We start from the raw sequence: 21,939 nt of genomic DNA on the forward strand, positions 1-21,939 counted from the left end.
CCACACCTACTGAGCCGGTGCCCTAGTGCCCGGGGGCCACAGCTGCTGAATCCCGCATGCCCTAGAGCCTGGACTCTGAAATGAGAAGCCTCCACGGTGAGAAGCCCACATACTGCACCTGGAGAGTAGCCCCCACTCGCCGCAACTAGAGAAAAGCTTGTGCAGCCACGAAGACCCAGCACAGCCAAAAATAAATAAAATTATAAAAGAAGAATGAAAAGTAGTATTAGCGTAGCTCCCTTGGTGGCTTAACCTTGGCAGGTAGTATGCAGATGGAGAGCCCGCCTCCACCGAGGAGGGGTAGGTGCCCTGTGCCAGGGCTTGGTGGAGCCCTCGTGGAGCAGCTGGCTCTTGTCTGCAGACAGATGTGTTCCCGGTCCCCCAGAGGGACTAATAATGAGGAAACCACTGCAAACAGGAGGGGACATGTACTCCTGAAATGCACGTGGAATTTTGAGGGTTGAGTTGGATGTGAACAAAACAGAGAGAGAAAATTCCAAACCACTAACTATGTCCCTGATGTCTGTTCCCTCCTAGTCTACATGAAGGAAGCATTTCAGTATTATTTTTTTGTGAGAAAGTATTGAGTATTCCAAGTAAAAACAGTTGAGGAATTAACTGGGACCATTTTATTAACTCAAGAGTGGAGCCATAATCAGAGTTACACGGTTTCCCAAGCTGATTTCGTGTAAGTGTAATAGAATTTCATGGTAGTTTGTAGAATAAAATTTCGTATAAGCTACACTCACAGAATCCTAAGCCCTTCAAAGTAGAAAGTGAAAATGTTAGTTGCCAAGTCATGTCCAACTCTTTGCAACCCCTGGACTGTAGCCAGCCAAGCTCTTTATCCTTGGGATTTTCCAGGCAAGAATACTGGAGTGGGTGGGGAATGGCAATTCCCTTTTCCAGGGGATCTTCCTGACCCAGGGATCGAACCCAGCTCTGTTGCTTTGCAGGCAGATTCTTTACCATCTGAGCCATCAGAGAAGCCCCAAAAGCTCATTTAAGCTGTTGGAGTCTTAAAAGAAGTATGTTATATAAAGAACTTAATATAAAGTGAATTACAAACGAGAACAGTTCTGGTGTTGAGAGTTGTACCTTATGAAACTGGCAACACAGCTTCACGCTGGGCTGTGCCGGTGATGCCGGCATCGATTCGTTTATCCGCCTCACTGGGAGAGCGTGTGCTGGGGAGAAAGATACAGACCCCAAGTCAGAGGACCTCTCTGGCGCTCAGTTTCCTGTTCTGAAAAATGGAGGTGAAGTAGCTACAAATCACTGGGTTGGATGTGAGAATCAGATGAAATAACATAGAGAGGTGTTTTGTAAAGTATGATATATGACAGAACTACTATTGTCTATTATTACTATTTTTAAAAAATCATTTTACTTGTTTATTTTTGGCTGTGCTGGGTCCTGATCGCTGCTCGAGCTTTTCTCTGCTTGCTGTGCTCGGGCTCAGGAGTTATGGCTCCCAGGCTCTAAGCACAAGCTCAATAATTACGGCTCATGGACTTAGTTGCTCCGGGGCATGTGGGATCTTCCTGGATCAGGGAGCAAACCCATGTCTCCTGTGTTGGCAGGCAGATTCTTTTCCACTGAGCCACCAGGAAAGCCCCAAGTTTCTATTATTGTTTATTGGTGTGTTCCTATTTTATTTTATGTCAAGACTTCCCAAATGAACCATGTTTTGAAGGCTCTGACTACTCTCTTAATAATTTTTTATTACTATCCTTATGTATGTTATGTTTCTATTATATATAGTAAATACATAAATATTCATGGTAATATATTTAAATGTAAGAGGGGCCTCTGAGACGCTTTCCTGTCTGAAGCTCGTTGCCCTAACAACCCTGACTAGCTCTGATGATTGTCTTTCCGAGGATGTTACTTTCCAGTCCTGCTGTCTGCACGTTGCTTGGAGGAGTCATGGGTGAGGTGTGATGCTGGTGGGCAGCCCTTCATGCGGCATGACCATTCCATGCTCAGCTCTGCTCAAAATAAGCTCAGACACTAAAGACAATGGGCTTCCCAAGTGGCACTCGTGGTAGAGAATCCGCCTGCCAATGCAGGAGATGTAAGAGACTCGGGTTCAGTCCCTGGGTCGGGAATATCCTCTGGAGGAAGGCATGACAACCCACTCCAGTATTCTTGCCTGGAGAATCCCCACGGACAGAGGAGCCTGGCCAGCCACAGTCCGTAGGGTCACACAGAGTCGGACGTGACTGAAGCGACTTGGCCAGAAAAGACAATGCATTATTTAAAGAGGTGCCATAAAATTACACATCAAAACCACTGTATTTTCAAATCAGGCTCTCCAGGAGTCTCCATGTATAGATTTTGCTAGAAACAATGTTAGAGGAATGGGGAAAAGATTCTCTAGGGTCTCCGTTGTCCTAATTCATGTCTCAGTGAAATCTCTCCACTGGGACCATGCTGTATTTTCAGCAGTAAAATTGATTGTCCCTTTTTCCTCTTCTTAGTCTAGTTGGCGTTATGAATGTACCTCCACTTTCTCTGCATTATTATCCTTTGTCAAAGAGCAGTTTTATTATTCTGCCTCTCTCACTGTTTTAGAAAGAAAAAAAGAGAAGTTAAACCCCCAGTGCGCTCAAAAGCTTCCTGTTAGAGTCATCACTGGGAAATTCTCTTTTTACTTAAAATGGCTGGGCATAGAAATAGGAATCTGATTATTCCAGTGACCTGGTTAGCAAAGTGGGGAGACAAGCCATCGATTTTTTTGGAGGATTTGAATTCAGTCTCTCTTATTAGTATTAAAACTAGCCTGGGACTTCCCTGGTGGTCCAGTGGTTAAGAATCTGCCTGCCAACGCAGGGGACCAGGGGTTCGATCCCTGGTCTGGGAAGATTCCACGTGCCATCTGTCCATGGGATTCTCCAGGCAAGAAAACTGGAGTGGGTTGCCATGTCCTTCTCCAGGAGATCTTCCTGACCCAGGGATTGAAGCCAGGTCTCCTGCACTGCAGGTAGATTCTTTACCAACTGAGTTATGAGGGAAGCCCAAGAGAAATGTCTGCAATGAGAAGCCCACACACCACAACTCGAGAGGGGCCCCTGCTCACTGCAACTACAGAGAGCTGGCACCCGGCAAGAGAGACCCAGCACAGCCACACACAAGTAAGGCTAAGAAGAAACTAGACGGAGTATCTCCTCATGATTGAGAACGTGCTAGTGAGTTTATAGTGTGTCCACTCATTCACCAGGTATTTATTGAGGCTGTACCATGTGCCCAGTCACTGTTCCCTTTGCTGAGGCTCCAGACATCAGTGAGTTAATGAAGCCGACGTGGTCTTTGCCCTCACAGAGGTTATTATGCCGACCATCAGTCTATGAAGGAACACTGTGGATTTAAGAGGTGTAAGGACAGGAGGAGCGAATACTTAACCCAGTGGTTTGTTTTCAAATGTAAACTCTTCATTTTAACTCCTGGATTTATCACTTCCTTCACCATAAAAAAAGCCAGTGCTGAAAATGTTCTGTCTTTTAGAGCTTTTTGGTTTATTGGGACTGAAAGTCTCTTGACATTTGTTTCATTGCATAATCCTACTTTCAAACAGAGTAAATATTTGGTTAGAAGCCGGAAAGAACCACTTTTCAAACCAGTTTAAAAAGGGAATATAATTAGAATAATCTTCGTGTGACATACAGTCTCTGGAGGAGATACAGTTTGTAACCATGTAATAGTGATGTTGCTGGCAGGGTCTTTTGTTACCACATTGCTTATGTAGATTTGAGTGGCCATAGTTCCGATTTTAATGTAATTTATATGTATTTATAAAGCCCATTGGTCAGTGTGGAGGGGCTCTACTCCCAGGCCTTGGTCTGCACTGATTGGAGTGGACCATTCTGACTTGGTGTCTGCAGAAAGTCAGCTGTCTCCTGAGGTCATTGGCTCCCAAGCTTTCTCCTTATTTTCTGGAACTTTTGCATAAATATTGCGTGACAGTTTTTGGTTTTAAATAAAGCAAGTAAGACGCGGACACAATTGCTTTCATTCTGCCGGTAGAGTTTCAGCAGCTGTGGAAGTCTCTGCGATGCCGAGGATGGGAGGGGACAGTCCAGGCTTCTGTGTGTGAGAGCAGACGGGTGTTCTCTGGGATGCCCCATGGACGAAGCAGGCTGAGAGGATGTGGGTGTCAGTCCCTGCTTTCCTATCTGTGGTCAGGTGGCCTTACCTGTGTGGTAAAGGGATGACGCTTGCTTTGACACCCTTATGGTGTTAAGAAGGTCAAAGGATGTATCGATTTGAAAGTTCTTTGTAAGCAAAATCTATGTTGGGAGGTAGCTGGTTCCCCAGCCTTTCTTGTGTTACAAATTGAAATGTATGTGTGCGTGCGTGTTAAGTCGCTTCAGTCGTGTCTGACTCTCTGTGACCCCGGGGACTGCAGCTTGCCAGGGTCCGCTGTCCATGGGATTCTTGGGGCCAGAACACTGGAGTGGGTTGCCATGCCCTCCAGCAGGGGATCTTCCCAACTCAGGGATCGAACCCGGGTCTCTTACATCTCCTGTGCTGGTAGGCAGGTTCTTTATCATTAGCACCACCTGGGAAGCCCCACAAATTGGAATAACAACAGTCTGTTCCCTGGAACACAGCATCACATGGAACCTTCGGAGAAGCTTCGTTCCTCTCCAGGACTCCGCTTCATTCTCAGGCTGGGGTGCTCAGAGTGCCGTCCTCAGCTCGCCTGTCTCTGCTACCAGTGCCGTGAATCGTTGCTTTTGAGCCCTGATTCTGGCTGTTTTTAAGTAAAGGAGATCTCCTGCCTCACACTCCCTCCAGTCTATTCCGTTGTACGTGATGTGTTTCGTGGATCTGGAAGCACGGACGTGTATCTGAATGAACGGGCTCTACGCAAGACTGGAGTAACTTCTTTACATTATTTTAATGCTCTGGAATAAGAGTGAATCTTGGCTCACCTTTACAATGAGAATTTTTATAAACGTGGTTCTTAGCACGTGTGAATAGTTTTAGAGTTGACAGTATGTTCTATAAACATGGAAGGCCTTAAACAGAAGTACCGATTGCTGGGATGGTTGTTAAATTAATCAATTATTTATGCTAAATCTTCTCTACTCAAGAACCAACTTGTGAGCTCTGAGGTACTAAAAAGAAAACCTAACCCTTCAGACTCTTGAGAGTCCCTTGGACTGCAAGGAGATCCAACCAGTCCATTCTAAAGGCGATCAGCCCTGGATGTTCTTTGGAAGGACTGATGCTAAAGCTGAAACTCCAGTACTTTGGTCACCTCATGCGAAGAATTGACTCATTGGAAAAGACTCTGATGCTGGGAGGGATTGGGGGCAGGAGGAGAAGGGGACGACAGAGGATGAGATGGCTGGATGGCATCCCTGACTCGATGGACGTGAGTCTGAGTGACCTCCGGGAGTTGGTGATGGACAGGGAGACCTGGCGTGCTGCGATTCATGGGGTCGCAAAGAGTCGGACACGACTGAGCGACTGAACTGAACCGAACTGAACCCTTCAGACAAGGAAAGAGCTGTCAGTTCTGAGCGGCACCAGTAGGTGGCATTGACGGTCACCAGAGGTCCAGCACCAAGTCCTGGAAACTGGTTCCTGCCTCTATGCTTAGATTTGAGTTATTTTAAGAATACTGATAACACTGTAATATCTGACAAGTGCAGAAGCCATGAGCATGTTGCTAGTGAGAAGGGGAACACGATGATGACAGACGAAATTCAGATGGTGATTTTTAAAAAAGCAAGTGGTGAGAACACACAGTTGTGTGTGTACATGAGGCAGTTAGCGCAGTTGAAGGAGCACTTCTAAGGGACAAAGAATAACTCCTGCTGCGTGTTGAAGGTGCTGTGTCCAAGCAGACGACAGTCATTGGCAGGTGCTGGGGGGAAATCCTTGACAATATAGAGCACACCCTGTAACGCATGACTTGGAAGAGCAGCGTCAGACATGTGGAGTGAAGTGAAGTGAAAGTCGCTCAGTCGTGTCTGACTCTTTGTGACCCGGTGGACTGTAGCCCGCCAGGCTTCTCTGTCCATGGGATTCTCCAGGCAAGAATACTGGAGTGGGTAGCCGTGCCCTCCTCCAGGGGATCTTCCTGACCCAGGAATCGAACTGGGGTCTCCTGCATTGCAGGCAGATTCTTTACCAGCTCAGCCACCCGGGAATTAGCCTGATGCTTACTCAGGAAACAACTGCAGGCTTGTTGAGGAGCTGATCATGGTGGAGGTGCTGCCGATGAAACCCAGGTCCAAAGCTCTGCGTGTGACAAAGGCCTGAGTCCCTCCGAAAGCCACGAGTGGAGGTCGGGGCTGCGGGACTGCCCACAGCAGCTGTGAAGGTATCAAGGGAGCGCGATTAGCTGCCACCTCTTTTTCAGCGTAGAAGAAACTGATCCTATTTTGCAAAATGATGCCCCACAGATCTCATATCACTGAGGGAAGGGAGAATGAACCTGTTTTTAAGGTTCACACTCCCTTTAGTGGAAATGCATTCAAAGACCACAAGCCTGAGCCCTTCAAAGCCATCTCAGGCTTCTGAACAGACCAACTTCCCCAAAGCCTGCTGGGCGCCTTCTCATCTGCTCATCAGGAGAGAGACTGATTATTGTCCTGTTGTGCTCTAGGTGCAGGGAGCTGCATCCTTTTGTTAACATAATATCAAAATAAGAGGAAAAGAGAATGTGGCAGGTAGCGACTGTGAAACCTATAGGATTCATTCCTTTGCCAAGTAATAGGCGTAAGGGGGTCCCCGGGAGGCGACCGTGGTTAAGAACCCACTGCCAGTGCAGCGAGTGTGAGAGACGCGGGTTTGATCCCTGGGTTGGGAAGATCCCCGGAGCAGGAAATGGCAACCCCCTCCAGTGTTCTTGCCTGGAAAATCCCACGGACAGAGGAGCCTGGCGGGCTACAGTCCATGGGGTCGCAAAGAGTCGGACACGACTGAAGTAACTTAGCACACACGCACACACATAGAGGTGGCCAATGCCAGTTATCACCTGCGTTATTTTGGAGATAATTATTCACATGGGTACCGAACGGGTCGGCCAGCTGGGAAGTACAGTGCCGCAGGTAGCCACGTGCCAGCTGTGTGGGGACGGGGCGGGATTGAGATGGCCCTGCAGGTTTGTTTCATGACATAGAAGTGACCCTACGTCCCCCGTGCTCTGCACTGAGTCTTAGCGCCAATGCTGACCTCCGGCTGAAATGTCTGCAGGCGATTTCTGACTTATGCCAGGCCCCAGGAAGGAGTCCTCAGGTATAAGGCTCAGAAGTGGTGGTCCCGTGGGTTCAGGGTGACTGTCTCGGCTACACGGGTTACGTGGCTGCAGGCTGGCCACTGCCCAGACTCCATGCTTGGGCCAGGGAGTAGTCGACGTGGCCAGTGTGACTGACCTGGTCTTAGGAGGCACCCGGGGTGCTATGCCAACTCAGTCACAGAGCCTGGGGGGGTGGCGTGAGGCCCACAGGGGTGGCCCCGGGGATCCCCACAGTGGAACTGGGAACCTCATGGGCAGGAGCCTGCTCCTGGGAAAACTGCGTAGAGTGGCAGTAGCCCAGATTCTGAGCTGGGGCATGGTGGCATTGGGGACCCTGGGCGGCAGTGGGTGCCAGGGAGAGGGGGAAGGGCTCCAGGCACCAAGTGCTCCAGGCGTGTCCCCAGCCCTAGATGGGGAGAGAGGCGAGCGCAGTGTGGTGGTCACGACTAAGATGTTTCTCTGGTCTGACCTAAAATTCATGGGGAGGCTGATCAGGGACTGAGAAAGAAAGAATTGAGATTAAGGAGTAGTGTTGATGTCTTATTACAGTAATCCCAGGGGTCCTGGGGCCAGCCGGGAGCAAGACACAAGCAAATCACCAGCCCTCAGCTTCTGAGCAGTAACTCACCACTAACCCTACTGAGTGCAGATGCCGGGATTTCCTATGGAGTTTCATGGAGTCAGGAGCTCACCTGTTGCTGGGAAATGCGTGGGTCCAGCGGTGGGGGTGGGCACAGTGTTTGGGAACATTGACACAAGGGAAGCATTAGCAGATGATCTTCTGAAATTGCATTGCAGCTCTAAATGGCATAAAAATGTGTTTCGTTTGATTTTTAGCTGTCCTCCAGCTCCTCAAGAAATATTCACCAAATGTTGGCAGATTCTGTCAGTCGAATAAAGGAATTCGGATTTCACCAGGTAACAGACTCCCCTTCGATCTCAGGGGTGAAGGGCAGAGCCAGTTCTGCTGATGTTTCACAAATTGGTTTATTAGCCTCATGCAGAAATGAAATTAAGTTTTGAGAAGCTCGTGAACACAGCTGTTCATCTTTACCTGCTGATCCGGAGTGAGAGAGTCTTGAGTATCGTGGAAAGAGCAGGTGCCAGGGCCTATCAGCTGGACCCCTCCCTGAAGACCTGACACAGTGGGAGTGGGTGGTGGCCAGCGCTGGGGAGACTGATTTTAGAGATGAAGGAAGCATGAAACTTGGCCGAATGGTGGATTCAGATCAGGTTCCCCAGCGTCCACCCCCTCTCAAGCCAGTCCCTTTGCACCGAGTGACCTCTTGTGTCACTGTGTCCACAGTGCTCACGGGACCTCCAGGCGCTCCGCTGTCTGGGTCTATGTGGATGGGGGTCTCCTGGCTCTCTTGTTCTGCTGTCTTGGTCCCAGAGATGCTCTCAGGATAACTGAGGCAGAGACTGGGAACCTTGTAGGGCTTGACCCACGGAAGATCGGAAAAAGTGGAGTAAGAGATGAGGCTGTGAAAAGAAGGATCTGGCCACGGTGGGGTGGTGGGGATGGAGGCTGCGGTGAGGGCAGCCCGGCCCGGTTCCCATGGACAGCGTGACCCAGGCCCGTTCTCCTCTGCGGGGCCAAGCGTGACCCTCGAGCACGCACGTGGTAGACTTTAGTCATGGGGACCCTTGGAGCTGTGGGCCTGCTGTGCAGCTGCTGCTTAATAGATGCCTCTTTCCAAAAACAGCAGCCACAGTTGCTAAAGGAACTTTCCAGGGACGCTGCCCTGAGTATGATGTCATTTTACACGCGGGCAGGCGGGGCAGAAAGGTCAGAAGGTCTGCCCTGTTCGTTCAGACCCCTGTGTTGAGGTCCTCCTGAGTGCCGGCCTCTGCTGAACAAAACAGCTCATGTCCTGCCCTCGGAAAGCGGCTGTTTCTGACAAGGAGACAGATGATAAAGCTGACGTGTGAAGTCAGGTCCTAGGAGCTCTGGAGGAAAATAATGCAGGATAAGGGAGCTGAGGACAGGCCAGAGAAGGCCGCTCTGCAAAGTGGGTATTGGAGCAGAGGCCTGGAGACCGAGGCTGGGGCCATGGGGCTGGCTGGGGAAGCCCGTTCCAGGCAGAGGGAACCGCACGTAGGCGGGCACAGAGGCGAGAGCTGTAGGACGAGGTGGAGGAAAAACAGAGAAATGGGTGGATGAGCTGGAACGAGGGGCTGGGGAGGGAGCTGGTGGGACTGTCTGCGTCAGCCTGCGATGAGCGGCTTTGTGTTGGGGACCTTTGACAGCCCCCCTGCCCGTCTCCAGCTCCGCACTATGGCCCCTGGACGTCTGGACCAGTGTCCAGCCTCAGCCCCGCTGCCTCTCCACTTCCCGGCCTTCATCCTGGACCTGTGGGCTTCGGCAGATAGACAGGTTCCTTGTCTTCAGTGGACAGACAGACGTTTCCGCTTCTAAAGAGGAAATGAGGGTTTTCTAAATAGAGAAAGTAAAGATCAACTTGTAAAGCCTTTTCTAAAAGTACATTTTTCTGGAGGAATCCTTAGGGAAACTCAGGACAAGCTCTTGAGTGTTGTAGCTGGGTTGAATGAACACAGTGGCCAAGGTCAGGTCTCACCTGCTGTTGCTCTGTGAAACTCACTGATTCTGTCTCCTTCCTCCGTGTGCCCTTACGCATTGATGCTGCGGATGAAAAAGGAATGCGATTTACTAAACCCAGCGCTCTCAGACACTGGCGTAGCCCCTAGCAACTGAGCACCGCCCAAGTTATTCTTTACTTAATATATTTCCTTAAGGAGACCCACTTTACAAACTTCTTGCTTTTCCTAAGCAACAATATGCATCATACCGTAGTTTAGTATTGTAGTTATATTTTTTTCCAGTTATTTAAAATCAGTTTTTAAAAGGCAGGTGTCAGACAAACAAAGCTCAACTTGGAAGTTTTTCCTGTTTGAGCTTAGAAATTGGGACCTGCACTTGGGACTGATTTCAGGCTTGCCAACAGCTTCATTAAGGCAATGGCAAATTTTAATAGTCATTCCAAACACCAAAAGCTCTTCTTTGGTTTTTGTAATATTGACTAAAGAAAGGGGCTTAGCTCTAGGCAGGAAAAGAGTATAAGAAGAAAAAAGCGAAAACAAGCAAACCACAAAAGTTTCGATACATCTGAGGTGAAGTGCAATTTCTGAATTATCACCATCTTCTGTGTTAACCGAGATTTAATGGTGATTGAAACCAATTACATAGCATGTATTTTACTTGTGGTGAAATCATTTAACCACAAGAGAGTCTGTTTTTCTATAGGAGAACACAAAAGAGAAAAGCCATTATTTTTGCGGTGCAGAGCAGAGCACAGCCAGTCCTCCCTGACGCTCAGTTTCTCTCACGACTCAGCTTGACGGGCTGTGTCTTGCTGTGTGCACCGAGTTGTAAGTTCAGTTTTCTCCTGAGCACTCAGAAGGCTGTCCTCAATAAACAAAGGGCTTTTTAAGTGATTTGGTGTATTAGATTTCTCTCTGGTTAAAAACAAATTCCCTTGAATGCACTTAATGCTTCAGAAGGGTAAACGTTAAAATGGTGATGGTAAACTTAATATTATGTACATTTTACCACAATTTTTAAAATGTCATGGTGGTCAGTCAGTCAGTCAGTTCAGTCACTCAGTTGTGTCCGACTCTTTGCGACCCCATGAATCGCAGCACACCAGGCCTCCTTGTCCATCACCAACTCCCGGAGTTCACCCAAACTCATGTCCATCGAGTCGGTGATGCCATCCAGCCATCTCATCCTCTGTCGTCCCCTTCTCCTCCTGCCCTCAATCCCTCCCAGCATCAGAGTCTTTTCCAATGAGTCAACTCATCTCATGAGGTGGCCAAGGTATTGGAGTTTCAGCTTCAGCATAATTCCTTCCAAAGAAATCCCAGGGCTGATCTCCTTCAGGATGGACTGGTTGGATCTCCTTGCAATCCAAGGGACTCTCAAGAGTCTTCTCCAACACCACAGTTCAAAAGCATCAATTCTTCAGCGCTCAGCTTTCTTCACAGTCCAACTCTCACATCCATACATGACCATTGGAAAAACCATAGCCTTGACTAGATGGACCTTTGCTGGCAAAGTAATGTCTCTGCTTTTGAATATGCTATCTAGGTTGGTCATAACTTTCCTTCCAAGGAGTAAGCGTCTTTTAATTTCATGGCTGCAGTCACCATCTGCAGTGATTTTGGAGCCCAAAAAAATAAAGTCTGACAATGTTTCCACTGTTTCTGCATCTATTTCCCATGAAGTGATGGGACCAGATGCCATGATCTTCGTTTTCTGAATGTTGAGCTTTAAGCCAACTTTTTCACTCTCCTCTTTCATTTTCCTCAAGAGGCTTTTTAGTTCCTTTTCACTTTCTGCCCTAAGGGTGGCTTCATCTGCATATCTGAGGTTATTGATATTTCTCCCTGCAGTCTTGATTCCAGCTTGTGCTTCTTCCAGCCCAGCGTTTCTCATGATGTACTCTGCATAGAAGTTAAATAAGCAGGGTGACAATATACACCCTTGACGTACTCCTTTTCCTATTTGGAACCAGTCTGTTGTTCCATGTCCAGTTCTAACTCTTGCTTCCTGACCTACATATAGGTTTCTGAAGAGGCAGGTCAGGTGGTCTGGTATTCCCATCTCTTTCAGAATTTTGCACAGTTTATTGTGATGCACACAGTCAAAGGCTTTGGCATAGTCAATAAAGCAGAAATAGATGTTTTTCTGGAACTCTCTTGCTTTTTCGATGATCCAGTGGATGTTGTCAATTTGATCTCTGGTTCCTCTGCCTTTTATAAAACCAGCTTGAACATCTGGACATCACAGTTCACGTATTGCTGAAGCCTGGCTTGAAGAATTTGGAGCATTACTATACTAGCGTGTGAGATGAGTGCAGTTGTGCGGTAGTTTGAGCATTCTTTGGCATAGCCTTTCTTTGGGATTGGAATGAAAACTGACCTTTTCCAGTCCTGTGGCCACTGCTGGAGACTTTAGGGTTCTCTATATAGAATTTCCTGTCATCTGCAAATAGTGGCAGTTTCACCTCTTCCCTTCCAATTTTTTCTTTGTCTTTTACTTCTTTTTCTTGTCTGATTGTTATAGTTATGAATTCCAATACTATGTTGAATAGAAGTGGCAAGAGTGGGCATCTTTGCCTTGTTCCTGTGGGAAGTTTTCAGCTTTTCACCATTGACAATGATGTTTGGCTGTGGGTTTGTTGTAAATGGCCTTCGTTATGTTGAGATATGTTCCCTCTAAACACATACTGATGAGTGTCTGTCTGTTTCACATTCTTTCTCTGCATCTATGGACATAACCTTGTGGTTTTTGTCTTGTCTTTTGCTGATGTCATGCACCTCATTGACTGATTTGGGTGTGTAGAGTCATTCTTGTGACTGTGGAATGAATCCAATTTGATCACAGTATAGGATCCTTTTTATGTGTTTTTGGATTCAGTTTACAAATATTTTGTTGAGGAGTTTCGCATCTGTATTATTCAGAGATATTGGCCTGTAAATTTCTTTCTTTTTTTTTTTTTTTGGTAGTGTCTTTGCCTGGTTTGATGTCAGGGTGACGTTGGCTTCATAGAATGACTTTGGGAGTGTCTCCTTCTCTTCAGTCTTTCGGAAGAGTTTGAGAAGGATTGGTATGAATTCTTCTTTGTGTTTGTGGTAGGATTCCCCAGTGAAGCCATTTGGTCCTGGACTTTTGTTTGCAAGCAGTTTCTTTTTTTTTTTTATTAGAAATTCTATTTCACTTCTAGTAACTGGTCTATTCAAATCCACTATTTCTTCCTGACTCAGCTTTAGTGGACTGTATTCTTCCAGAAATGTGTCCATTTCCTCTGGGTTGTCCACCTTGTTGGCATATAATTGTTAATAGTATTCTCTTATGATTTTTTTATATTTCTGTGGTATCAGTTGTTATCTTCTCATTTCTAATTTTGTTTGAGTTCTTTCTCTCTGTCTTCTTTTGAGCCTGGCTAGAGGTTTGTTAAATTTGTTTATCTTAAAAAAAAAAAAAGTTGTTAGTTTTATTGATCTGTTCTATTGTTTTTGAACTCTATTTTATTTATCTTCTCTCTGATTTTATTATTTCCTTCTTTTTGTTGACTTTGGATTTTGTTTGTCCTTTTTCTAATTCTTTTAGGTGGTAAGTTGGGCTGTTTGAGATTTTTTTCTTGTTTCTTGAGGAAGGCCTGTATTTCTATGAACTTCCCTCTTAGAACTGCTTTTCCTGCATTCCATCGATTATGTAAGTGTATGCTTTCATTTTTGGACTTTCCATTCTCTTCCATTCGTCTATATGCTCATTTTTGTGCTCACTCAGTACGTAGCACCTGCCTCATTGCAGGAAACTGCCAGAGTTCCTCACTAGTGTTTGTTTTTGTTTTTTAAACAGAAGAAAGTGTCAGTGAAGAAAACACAAGATGAAGAAATAAAACAAATAGATGAAGAGAGAACCAAGGAGATTTATAAAAACTGGAAAGAAGATTCGGAGTGGCAGGCTTCTTGTAAGTACCCAGAGGCCTCTATAACAGTGACACGAAAGCAGCTTGTTCACTTAATAATATGACGACCTGGGAAACACTTAGAATGGTTGTCCAGAGATATTTTTAACACTAAATTATTACTCAAAGGCTACGGGCCACCTTTTGAATTGCAGCAAGGTTCTCAGCTCATCTTTGCACTAGCAACATTATGATGTATCTAGATGATGGAATGGTATTTAGCTATGAAAAATGTTTTGGAAGAGTGTTTAATGTCCTTGGAATATATTTATATCTGTTTAACTTGGAGAAAAAAAATGATTATAAAAATAGTATGAAAAGCACCCCTGTTTTAAAATGTCTAAGTGTATGAGGGAAAAGACGTGGAAGGTTAACATATTAACATTAGTTTTCTTGGAGAGGCAGGATTCAAAGTTACTTGTTGGACTTCTTGTTTTTGTGTATTTTTCTCAGCTTTCAACAGTGAGCACATCTAAACTTTGTAATCAGAAGACACAGGGATGACAGGCAGGCTTGTCACATCCTTGCCACACCTGTGTCTGAACCCTGCTTCATTCTGAGTTAGCACTGCCCAGAGAGGGTCCTCCTGGGGAGAGGCCAGTGCCAATGAAGCAGAGCAGAGGGTGAGCAAGGCTGAGGCTGGGAGGATTCGGATGTGAAGCAGGGTTAGGGCTTCCATCCGACTCGGACTAGGAAGCCCTAACTGCCCGGTCATCCCTTGAGGCAGTGGGAGGAGCCAGGGACGGGCATGTCCGCAGAATGTTGGGAATTCCTTTACAACGAACACCATTAAAATGACAGTTTTTGTGAAATGAAAATGTTCACCAGATCCCATCACTTCTGTGCAGTGAAATCTTGGTGTAATGGAAGATTTTAGGCATTTCTTTGAAGTCAGACATAACAGATTCTGACCAATAATGCCTGAAATGCATTATTTATTCTTGCATCCTGCATTCAAGTCCATGATGCTCGGTTGCTGGAATAAAAACTGCCAAAGCAACAGCCCTTCTGTGTTACAATGCAATTGTAAAAGGCTGTTTTGGGTCGCTTTCATGCACCCACAGAGGCTGTGACTGGCCGTGTAAGAATCATTTCCTTCTTCGGTCTGGGAGTCTGAATCACTCGTGGTTCAGCCACGCGGACTCTGAGCATGGCCTCTCTGCCCACCCAGCCCATCCTCGGCCACAAGCCACTAAAGAGCCCCTGATGGTCTGGGGAGGGGCGGTCTCTGGGCTCAAGGATGAGACTGCGGCTTCACCTCGTATTATCCTGAGACCCCGCTGACCGGACCCTCGCTCGGGCTGAGATTCCTCTCCACCTTGGCCGCTGCAGGAAGTTCTCGGGCACGGGGCTCCCCTTCCCTCCCCCGTCCCTGCCCCCCTCCCCCGTCCCGGCCCCCCCCCCCCACTCTGCTGCCAGTCTGCCGCGCTGACTCTGCTCACCGTCTCCGTGGGCTGACTCGAACCCCGCTGTCTCTCCTAGTGCGAAAATCCAAAGCCGCTGATGAGAAGCGGCGCTCCCTGGCCAAGCAGGCCCGGGAGGACTACAAGCGGCTGTCGCAGCGGGGGAGGAGCGGCAAGGGGCAGCAGGGCCCCCCGGGCGGCCCCCAGAAACCCAAGAGGCCCCCGCTTCCCCCCAAGCCTCATTTCCTGAGCCCAGCAGGACAGCCACACACACCTCTCAGGTGAGAAGCTGGGCGGGTGGCTCTAAGTGTAAGTAATTGAGGGTAATTTGCGTGGCCGCTTCGGGGACAGAGGCTGCCCGTGCCATTCAGTCCGGCCCCACCTCCCCGCCTATGATGCTGAGACACCTGGGCAGGGCTTCATCCTCCTTGCCTGTAAAATCTCCACTGTGGGTACCACTAACATGCCCTGTAACTTCGTAAAGATACCTAGACAGGTTAGTGACTTCGCGTGCCCCCAGCCCGGCCCCTCCGGGGTGACAGCCAGTAAGGGGAGGGGGACTATTGAGGGGTCATCCCAGTGGGAACCCTGGGCTTGCTGGCCTTCACGTCACCAGCAGAACTCCATTTTCCACAGATCAGGATGAAAGATTTGATGATGGTTCTCATTCTGGGGTGGCCTTTCCTGGTGGCTCCGCAGGTAAAGAATCTGCCTGCCAGTGCAGGAGATGCAAGAGATGCAGGTTCAATCTCTGGGTCAGAAAGATCCCCTGGAGTAGGAAATGGCAACCCACTCCAGTGTTCTTGTCTAGAACATTCCATGGACAGAGGAGCCTGGAGGGCTACAGTCCATTGGGTCCCAAAGAGTTGGACACGACTGAACAAACACACTCATTCTGGGATATACAGCTAAGCTCATAGGTTGAGAATTTGGAAATGTTCTTTTTTTAAATGCAGACTTTATTTGATGATGATGATTACCTTAGCTTTGGGGGTATTAGGCAGAACGATTTGTTTTGGAAGCCCCTTAACGAAAAGTTAAGAAAGTGAAGAGGAACTAAAAAGCCTCTTGATGAAAGTGAAAGTGGAGAGTGAAAAAGTTGGCTTAAAGCTGAACATTCAGAAAACGAAGATCATGGCATCCGGTCCCATCACTTCATGGGAAATAGATGGGGAAACAGTGGAAACAGTGTCAGACTTTATTTTTCTGGGTTCCAAAATCACTGCAGATGGTGACTGCAGCCATGAAATTAAAAGACGCTTACTCCTTGGAAGGAAAGCTATGATAGCATATTCAAAAGCAGAGACATTAGTTTGCCAACAAATGTCGGTCTAGTCAAGGCTAGAACAGTGGTACCACAGCAGAAACTCCCATACCTTATATTGTGTTTTGTTTTGTTTTAATTTATTTATTTTAATTAGAGACTAATTACTTTACAATATTGTAGTGGTTTTTGCCATACATTCACATGACCTTATGTTAACTGATTATAAAATTATTTTCTCCCGGTTATTGCTATTATATGATTTGGTATGTAGACAGATGATATTTAAAAAAACTGAGAGAAATCACATATTGATTTAATGAAATACAACTGTCTAAAGCCTTGTCCTCTCTGACATAAACACTAAAAACCCTTCTCTGTTAGGAGTATGGAAAAATAAAGAACAAAGCTCTCCCTTTGTATGAGGTCAGTGGTTATCTTCAGGGTTTTTTCCTAACGGGAATTATGACCTCAGAGGAAGCAGGGGGTGGGCGTTTCCTCTTCTGTGATTATTTCTTTACTCAGTTGAAAGGTTCCATCTGGGGACTTGCAGGCCAGCACGAAATGACCACGTTCTACAGAGTGGCTGTTTGGGGAGTGAGTTTTTCCTTATGGATAACAAAACAAGGAAGACCCCACAGTGCTGTGACCAGGCGCAGAGCGTGAACTCCTGCCCAGCCCTTCCTGCGCCTGAGCCTGTCTCTGTGTCGGGCCCGGGTCCCCGCGGGCTGGGTGCTCCTCCAGGCTCCCCCGAGGGTGGGAACGTGCCGCCATATGTCTGCACCCAGGGTGTTTTTAGAGCTCAGCCCGTGCGACTGATGGCAACAAAGGTGCCCTTTCATGAGGGTTTTAAGATGATGTTTTAAGCTCGGTTAGCTCATTTTTTCCAACTTAAGCCACTTGCATGAAGTGCTTTTTGTGAGGTGGCCAGACTGGATGGTGTCAGGGCTGAGATTTCAAACCTCGGTGATGACCGAGGTCAGCTAGGAGCCAGCCCAGGGAAGGACAGACACGGACTGTCCGTGGAGTTTCCACTTGATCGCCGAAAATTTCCTGAAGAAAAGGACCTAATCTGAAGGTTGGGAGGAGAAATTAGCATGTAATCTCGTGTGTGCAGTGTCCACCCCCCCAGAAGGTCAAGTATTATGGGCTGTTTTCTCCAAACTGCTGTCTTCCTATGTACTTGCATGTACATCACACGTGTATATGTACACGCTGACATGTATGTCACATGTAACTCCTGGTAGCATGTGTTACCATTAAGACATATAAAGAACATAAGTTAATTTACATGATATCCAGTAGCTCATTTAGACTCATTGTTTTTACAATGCTGCTCAGAATTAGTGGGCCTGGGACTTGGAAATACATTTATTATTAAAACACTGCAGTGTTGCTTTTTATAATGGAAATTGACTTAGGTCCCAGAACTTAAGTTCTGCTACTGACTTTTTATTTCAAAACCATGCTGCTGCCTGTATCTTTCTCTTAACCAACCTTCAAACACTCTTCTTTCTTTTACTTTCCATTTCTGAAACTGCCTTTTAGCAGAACTTTTGAAAGTGTGTCAGAGAAGGAGGCAAGTCAGGGAGGTTAGTGGAAACAGGAAGAAGAGGAAATTGAATGATGAAAGTGTTAGGGAAGTTTATTCTATGGCCTTTGGGTTCTTCTGCTTGCAAGCAGTTGCTCTCCAGGAAAATATGGGGTGGGGGGCAGAATATTTCACTTTTTAGTGCTGTCTTCTCAATTTTTAATTGGGAGTTAATGGAGCTTCTCACTCATATCAAAAATGAGTTAAGCACCGTAGTGTTAACTCAAACCCATGAGTAGTCTACAGGACCGGCAGGGCAGATCCATTCCCCACCCTGCTCCCTGCCTTGGAGGAGCCCTGTGACGGCTGTGTGCAGGGCCCCACCTCAGAAGCTCAGCCGTGTGATCTTCAGACGTGTGTTGTATTTGTGTGTGTGTGCGTGTGCGCATGAGTTTTGAAAGCATTATTTTCAAATCCGGTGACTCTAACTTGCAAACCTTTTACGAATGTCAGGAATCAGAGAGTGACGAGGCCGGCGTCCAGCCCAGCCCAGGAGGACATCAGGCGCTGGTTCCGGGAGGAGCAGCTTCCTCTGCGGGCGGGCTACCTGGCGGACTCGGACAGCATCGCCCCCTGGTTCCACGGTGAGTGTGCAGCGCTGACCCTGGAGGCAGGTAAGCCAGCAGGAGGGCAGGACAAAGGCTCCCTTCCGCTTGAGCTGCTCCAGAGAGGCTCTGATACTGTTCTCAGAAAGTGGATTTTCCCAGCTTTCTCAGGGAGCGGCTGGCACCTGCCAAGTGGGCCGCAGCCTTGGTGGCTGCCAGCAGAGGTTGGTTAATCACCCCAGATGGACACCGTGGGGCGACTGGCAAGGCAATGCCCCCTGGGCCCCTGCACAGGGCACTTGGTTGTGCCCCCACGGATGGCAGCACCGTTGGTCCATCCCCCCCAAGCAGGGAGGGGCCACCAGATGTGGTCGGAAGGGCACAGGCCACGTGACCTTGAGCAGATCACGTTCTCTCTTGTTCTTGTTGTTTAGTCGCTAAGTTGTGTCCCACTCTTTGTGACCCCACGGTCCCACTCTTTGTGACCCCACGGACTACAGCATGCCAGGCCTCCCTGTCCACGATCTTGCAGAGATTGCTCAAACCCGTGTCCTTTGAGTCAGTGATGCCATCCAACCATCTCATTCTTTGTTGTCCCCTTCTCCTTCTGCCTTCAATCTTTCCCAGCATCAGGGTCTTTTCCAATGAGTCAGTTCTTCTCATCAGGTGGCCAAAGTATTGGAGCTTCAGTTTCAGCCTCAGTGCTTCCAATGAATATTTAGGGTTGATTTCCTTTAGGATTTGGTTCTCTGTAGTGAATCCATTTATCCAAGCCTCATTTTCCTCATGCATTAAATGAAGGGGTTGAGCACTGTGACCTTTAATTAAAAGTTCTGTGGTTTTGATCCCTGCAGTTAAGGCTGCGAGATGGGCTTGTTGGAGGCTAAGCAGAGGTCAGCTCATAAAGCATGTCTTCATTCGATGCTTGAAACTGGACTCATTCAAACTGTCTATTTACCCTGCACCCACCTCACTGACCTCTCAGCTTCTTGGATTTCAAAAACAGGCAGTGACTTTCTGTCTGCTGCTTCTGCGAGTTCTATGGTTGGGTTGGATTATCACTGGCTCTGTGGACAACAAAAGCTTTAAGACAGAAATCACGTCCTCTCACATAGAACGCTTGTCCTAACGGGTGTCTTGGTTTGAGTTGTGTTTAAGACTACTCTTCTTTTCAGTAGGATCATCTCACGTAGAAATACAGCCACAAAAATCAGCTCCCAAACCCATAGGATGGCAAACTCCTCTGAGAAAGAACCAAGTCGTCTGTGGCAGGCTCTCTGTGAAGGGACTGCTTTTACAGGTGCAGCGGAACAATGTAGTTTTCCCTGAAAATGCCGGTTCTCTGGGGACTGAGGTTTTGTAACTGTCCATGCCCAGAGGAGCCCCCTCCATCTCCCAGGAGGAGGTCGTAAGCCTCCTTCCCCTTTCTGCTCTCCTCTGAAGATACTGGGGGAGGGAGTGACAGCGGTGAACGGGAGGAACATGGTCAGCACCTCCACCATCTCGCGTTGTCTGTCTTTTCTTTTTTAAGATAAGCAGTGAGGAAACCGGCCTCTCTGTAGTCTCTGTGTCGTTGGGCAGAAGATGCTGCTCTTCCTGATTCCAAGGGTGCTAACTTTTTTAACTGCAGGGAGTGAGACATTCAAAGTGCTGATGTTATTAAAAATCCTGATACTTTAATAGGCAGTTCTACTTGAAAGAGTTGCTATGAGCTAGGAAGACACAGTTGGACTAAAAATTTAGTTGAAGCTTTGGTTGAAATATAAGACTCTTGGATTTTACCTGTCATTTATTCATTGCTATTGTTGATTTATTTTCATTTATACAAATATTTATCATAGTTGTATCAGTCGTGTCCGATTCTTTGTGACCCTATGGACTGTAGCCCGCCAGGCTCCTCTGTCCATGGGATTCTCCAGGCAAGGATACTGGAGTGGGTGGCTATGCCCTCCTCCAGGGGATCTTCTCGACCCAGGGATTGAACTGCATCTCTTACATTTCCTGCATTGGCAGGCGGGTTCTTCACCACTAGCTCTGCCTAGGAAGCCCGTTGTAAGCAAAGTAAATAATATGATATGATATAGTGATGTGATAGTAAATACACAGCCATGTAGTCAATGTAAATTATTATCTTTACTTTTAAGAAGAAAAAATTTTGCATTTCTATGATAAAGAGAAGAGGGACCACAGCTTATCTTTTTGAAACATAACTGTTTACTAGAAAACGTGTTTTGAAATAACAGGATAGCAGTTCGCTGTTGGTTGGCCATATTCCTTTCATTGACTCACACCCCTAAATCACCCTTCGTAAGTTACTGTTTTGGCCACCTAATTTTCCCCCGATGGAGTCTGTATTTCACCCCTTTCTCTAAATTAGCTTTGAGTAAGGATGGGGGAGAGAAGGCAGGGACCAGGGAAGTGAGGGAAGCTGGGCCTCTGGCTTGTGGGGTGGGCGGGGGGCTGCACACCGTTGGTGAGGCAGGACCCCAGAGGATGCGGCAGGACCCCAGAGGATGTTGGTGAGGCAGGACCCCAGAGGATGCGGCAGGACCCCAGAGGATGTTGGTGAGGCAGGACCCTAGAGGATGCGGCAGGACCCCAGAGGATGTTGGTGAGGCATGACCCCAGAGGATGCGGCAGGACCCAAGAGGATGCGGCAGGACCCCAGAGGATGTTGGTGAGGCATGACCCCAGAGGATGCAGCATGACCCCAGAGGATGCGGCAGGACCCCAGAGGATGAGGCTGGACCACAGAGGATGTTGGTGAGGCAGGACCTTAGAGAATGAGGCAGGACCCCAGAGGATGTTGGTGAGGCATGACCCCAGAGGATGTGGCAGGACCCCAGAGGATACGGCAGGACCCAGAGGACCCCAGAAGATGCGGGAACTTAGGGGAGGGGGCAGGGCACTCATTTGGGGTGTGATGACTTTGAAGGTTCTTTGGGGCCGTTGTGTGAAACGGTCCCTGGGGCAGCCAGACTAATGGGTCAGAGCTGGAAATAATAGACTGGATGGTCAGCACGTAACTGGAAGCATGGAGGGCATGGGGTTTTCCAGGGGTGAGCTGGGAGGGTGTGAGAGAGGAGCTGAGGGAGCGCCAGGCAGCACCCAGCATGGTGGCAGGGAGGAGCAGGTGGACAGCAGGTCCAGAGACCGCCCGCTGCCCACAGCTTCCTTCTTGCTCAGGGAAGATCAGGCTCTGAAGGCCTTTGACTGATGGGACAGGGCCCACTCACACCAGGGAGCGTTTTTCTCTCCTCCTTTGAACGTGGTTTTTCTAATTATGAAACATTTTACACAAAAACAGTACAGGAGAAAATAAATCCAGTGCCAGTGATATAACAAGTATTATAGCTGCTCTCTAGATACGGGGAGTGTTAAAAGCCA

The 21,939-nt window shown here is 47.6% G+C and overlaps 1 protein-coding gene across 1 annotated transcript in view; it reads left to right on the forward strand.

The window, feature by feature from the left end:
* SH2D4A (SH2 domain containing 4A) overlaps window positions 1-21,939 on the forward strand; it is a 63,255-nt gene that overhangs the window by 28,502 nt on the left and 12,814 nt on the right. The window contains exons 5-8 of the mRNA XM_055568399.1: window positions 8,093-8,173; window positions 13,641-13,752; window positions 15,232-15,433; window positions 18,461-18,591. Coding sequence (XP_055424374.1) covers window positions 8,093-8,173; window positions 13,641-13,752; window positions 15,232-15,433; window positions 18,461-18,591 — 526 coding nt within the window. The remainder of the gene's footprint in view (window positions 1-8,092; window positions 8,174-13,640; window positions 13,753-15,231; window positions 15,434-18,460; window positions 18,592-21,939) is intronic.

This window comes from Bubalus kerabau, chromosome 2 (genome assembly GCF_029407905.1).
Source record: "Bubalus kerabau isolate K-KA32 ecotype Philippines breed swamp buffalo chromosome 2, PCC_UOA_SB_1v2, whole genome shotgun sequence".
Classification (NCBI taxonomy): Eukaryota; Metazoa; Chordata; class Mammalia; order Artiodactyla; family Bovidae; genus Bubalus; species Bubalus kerabau.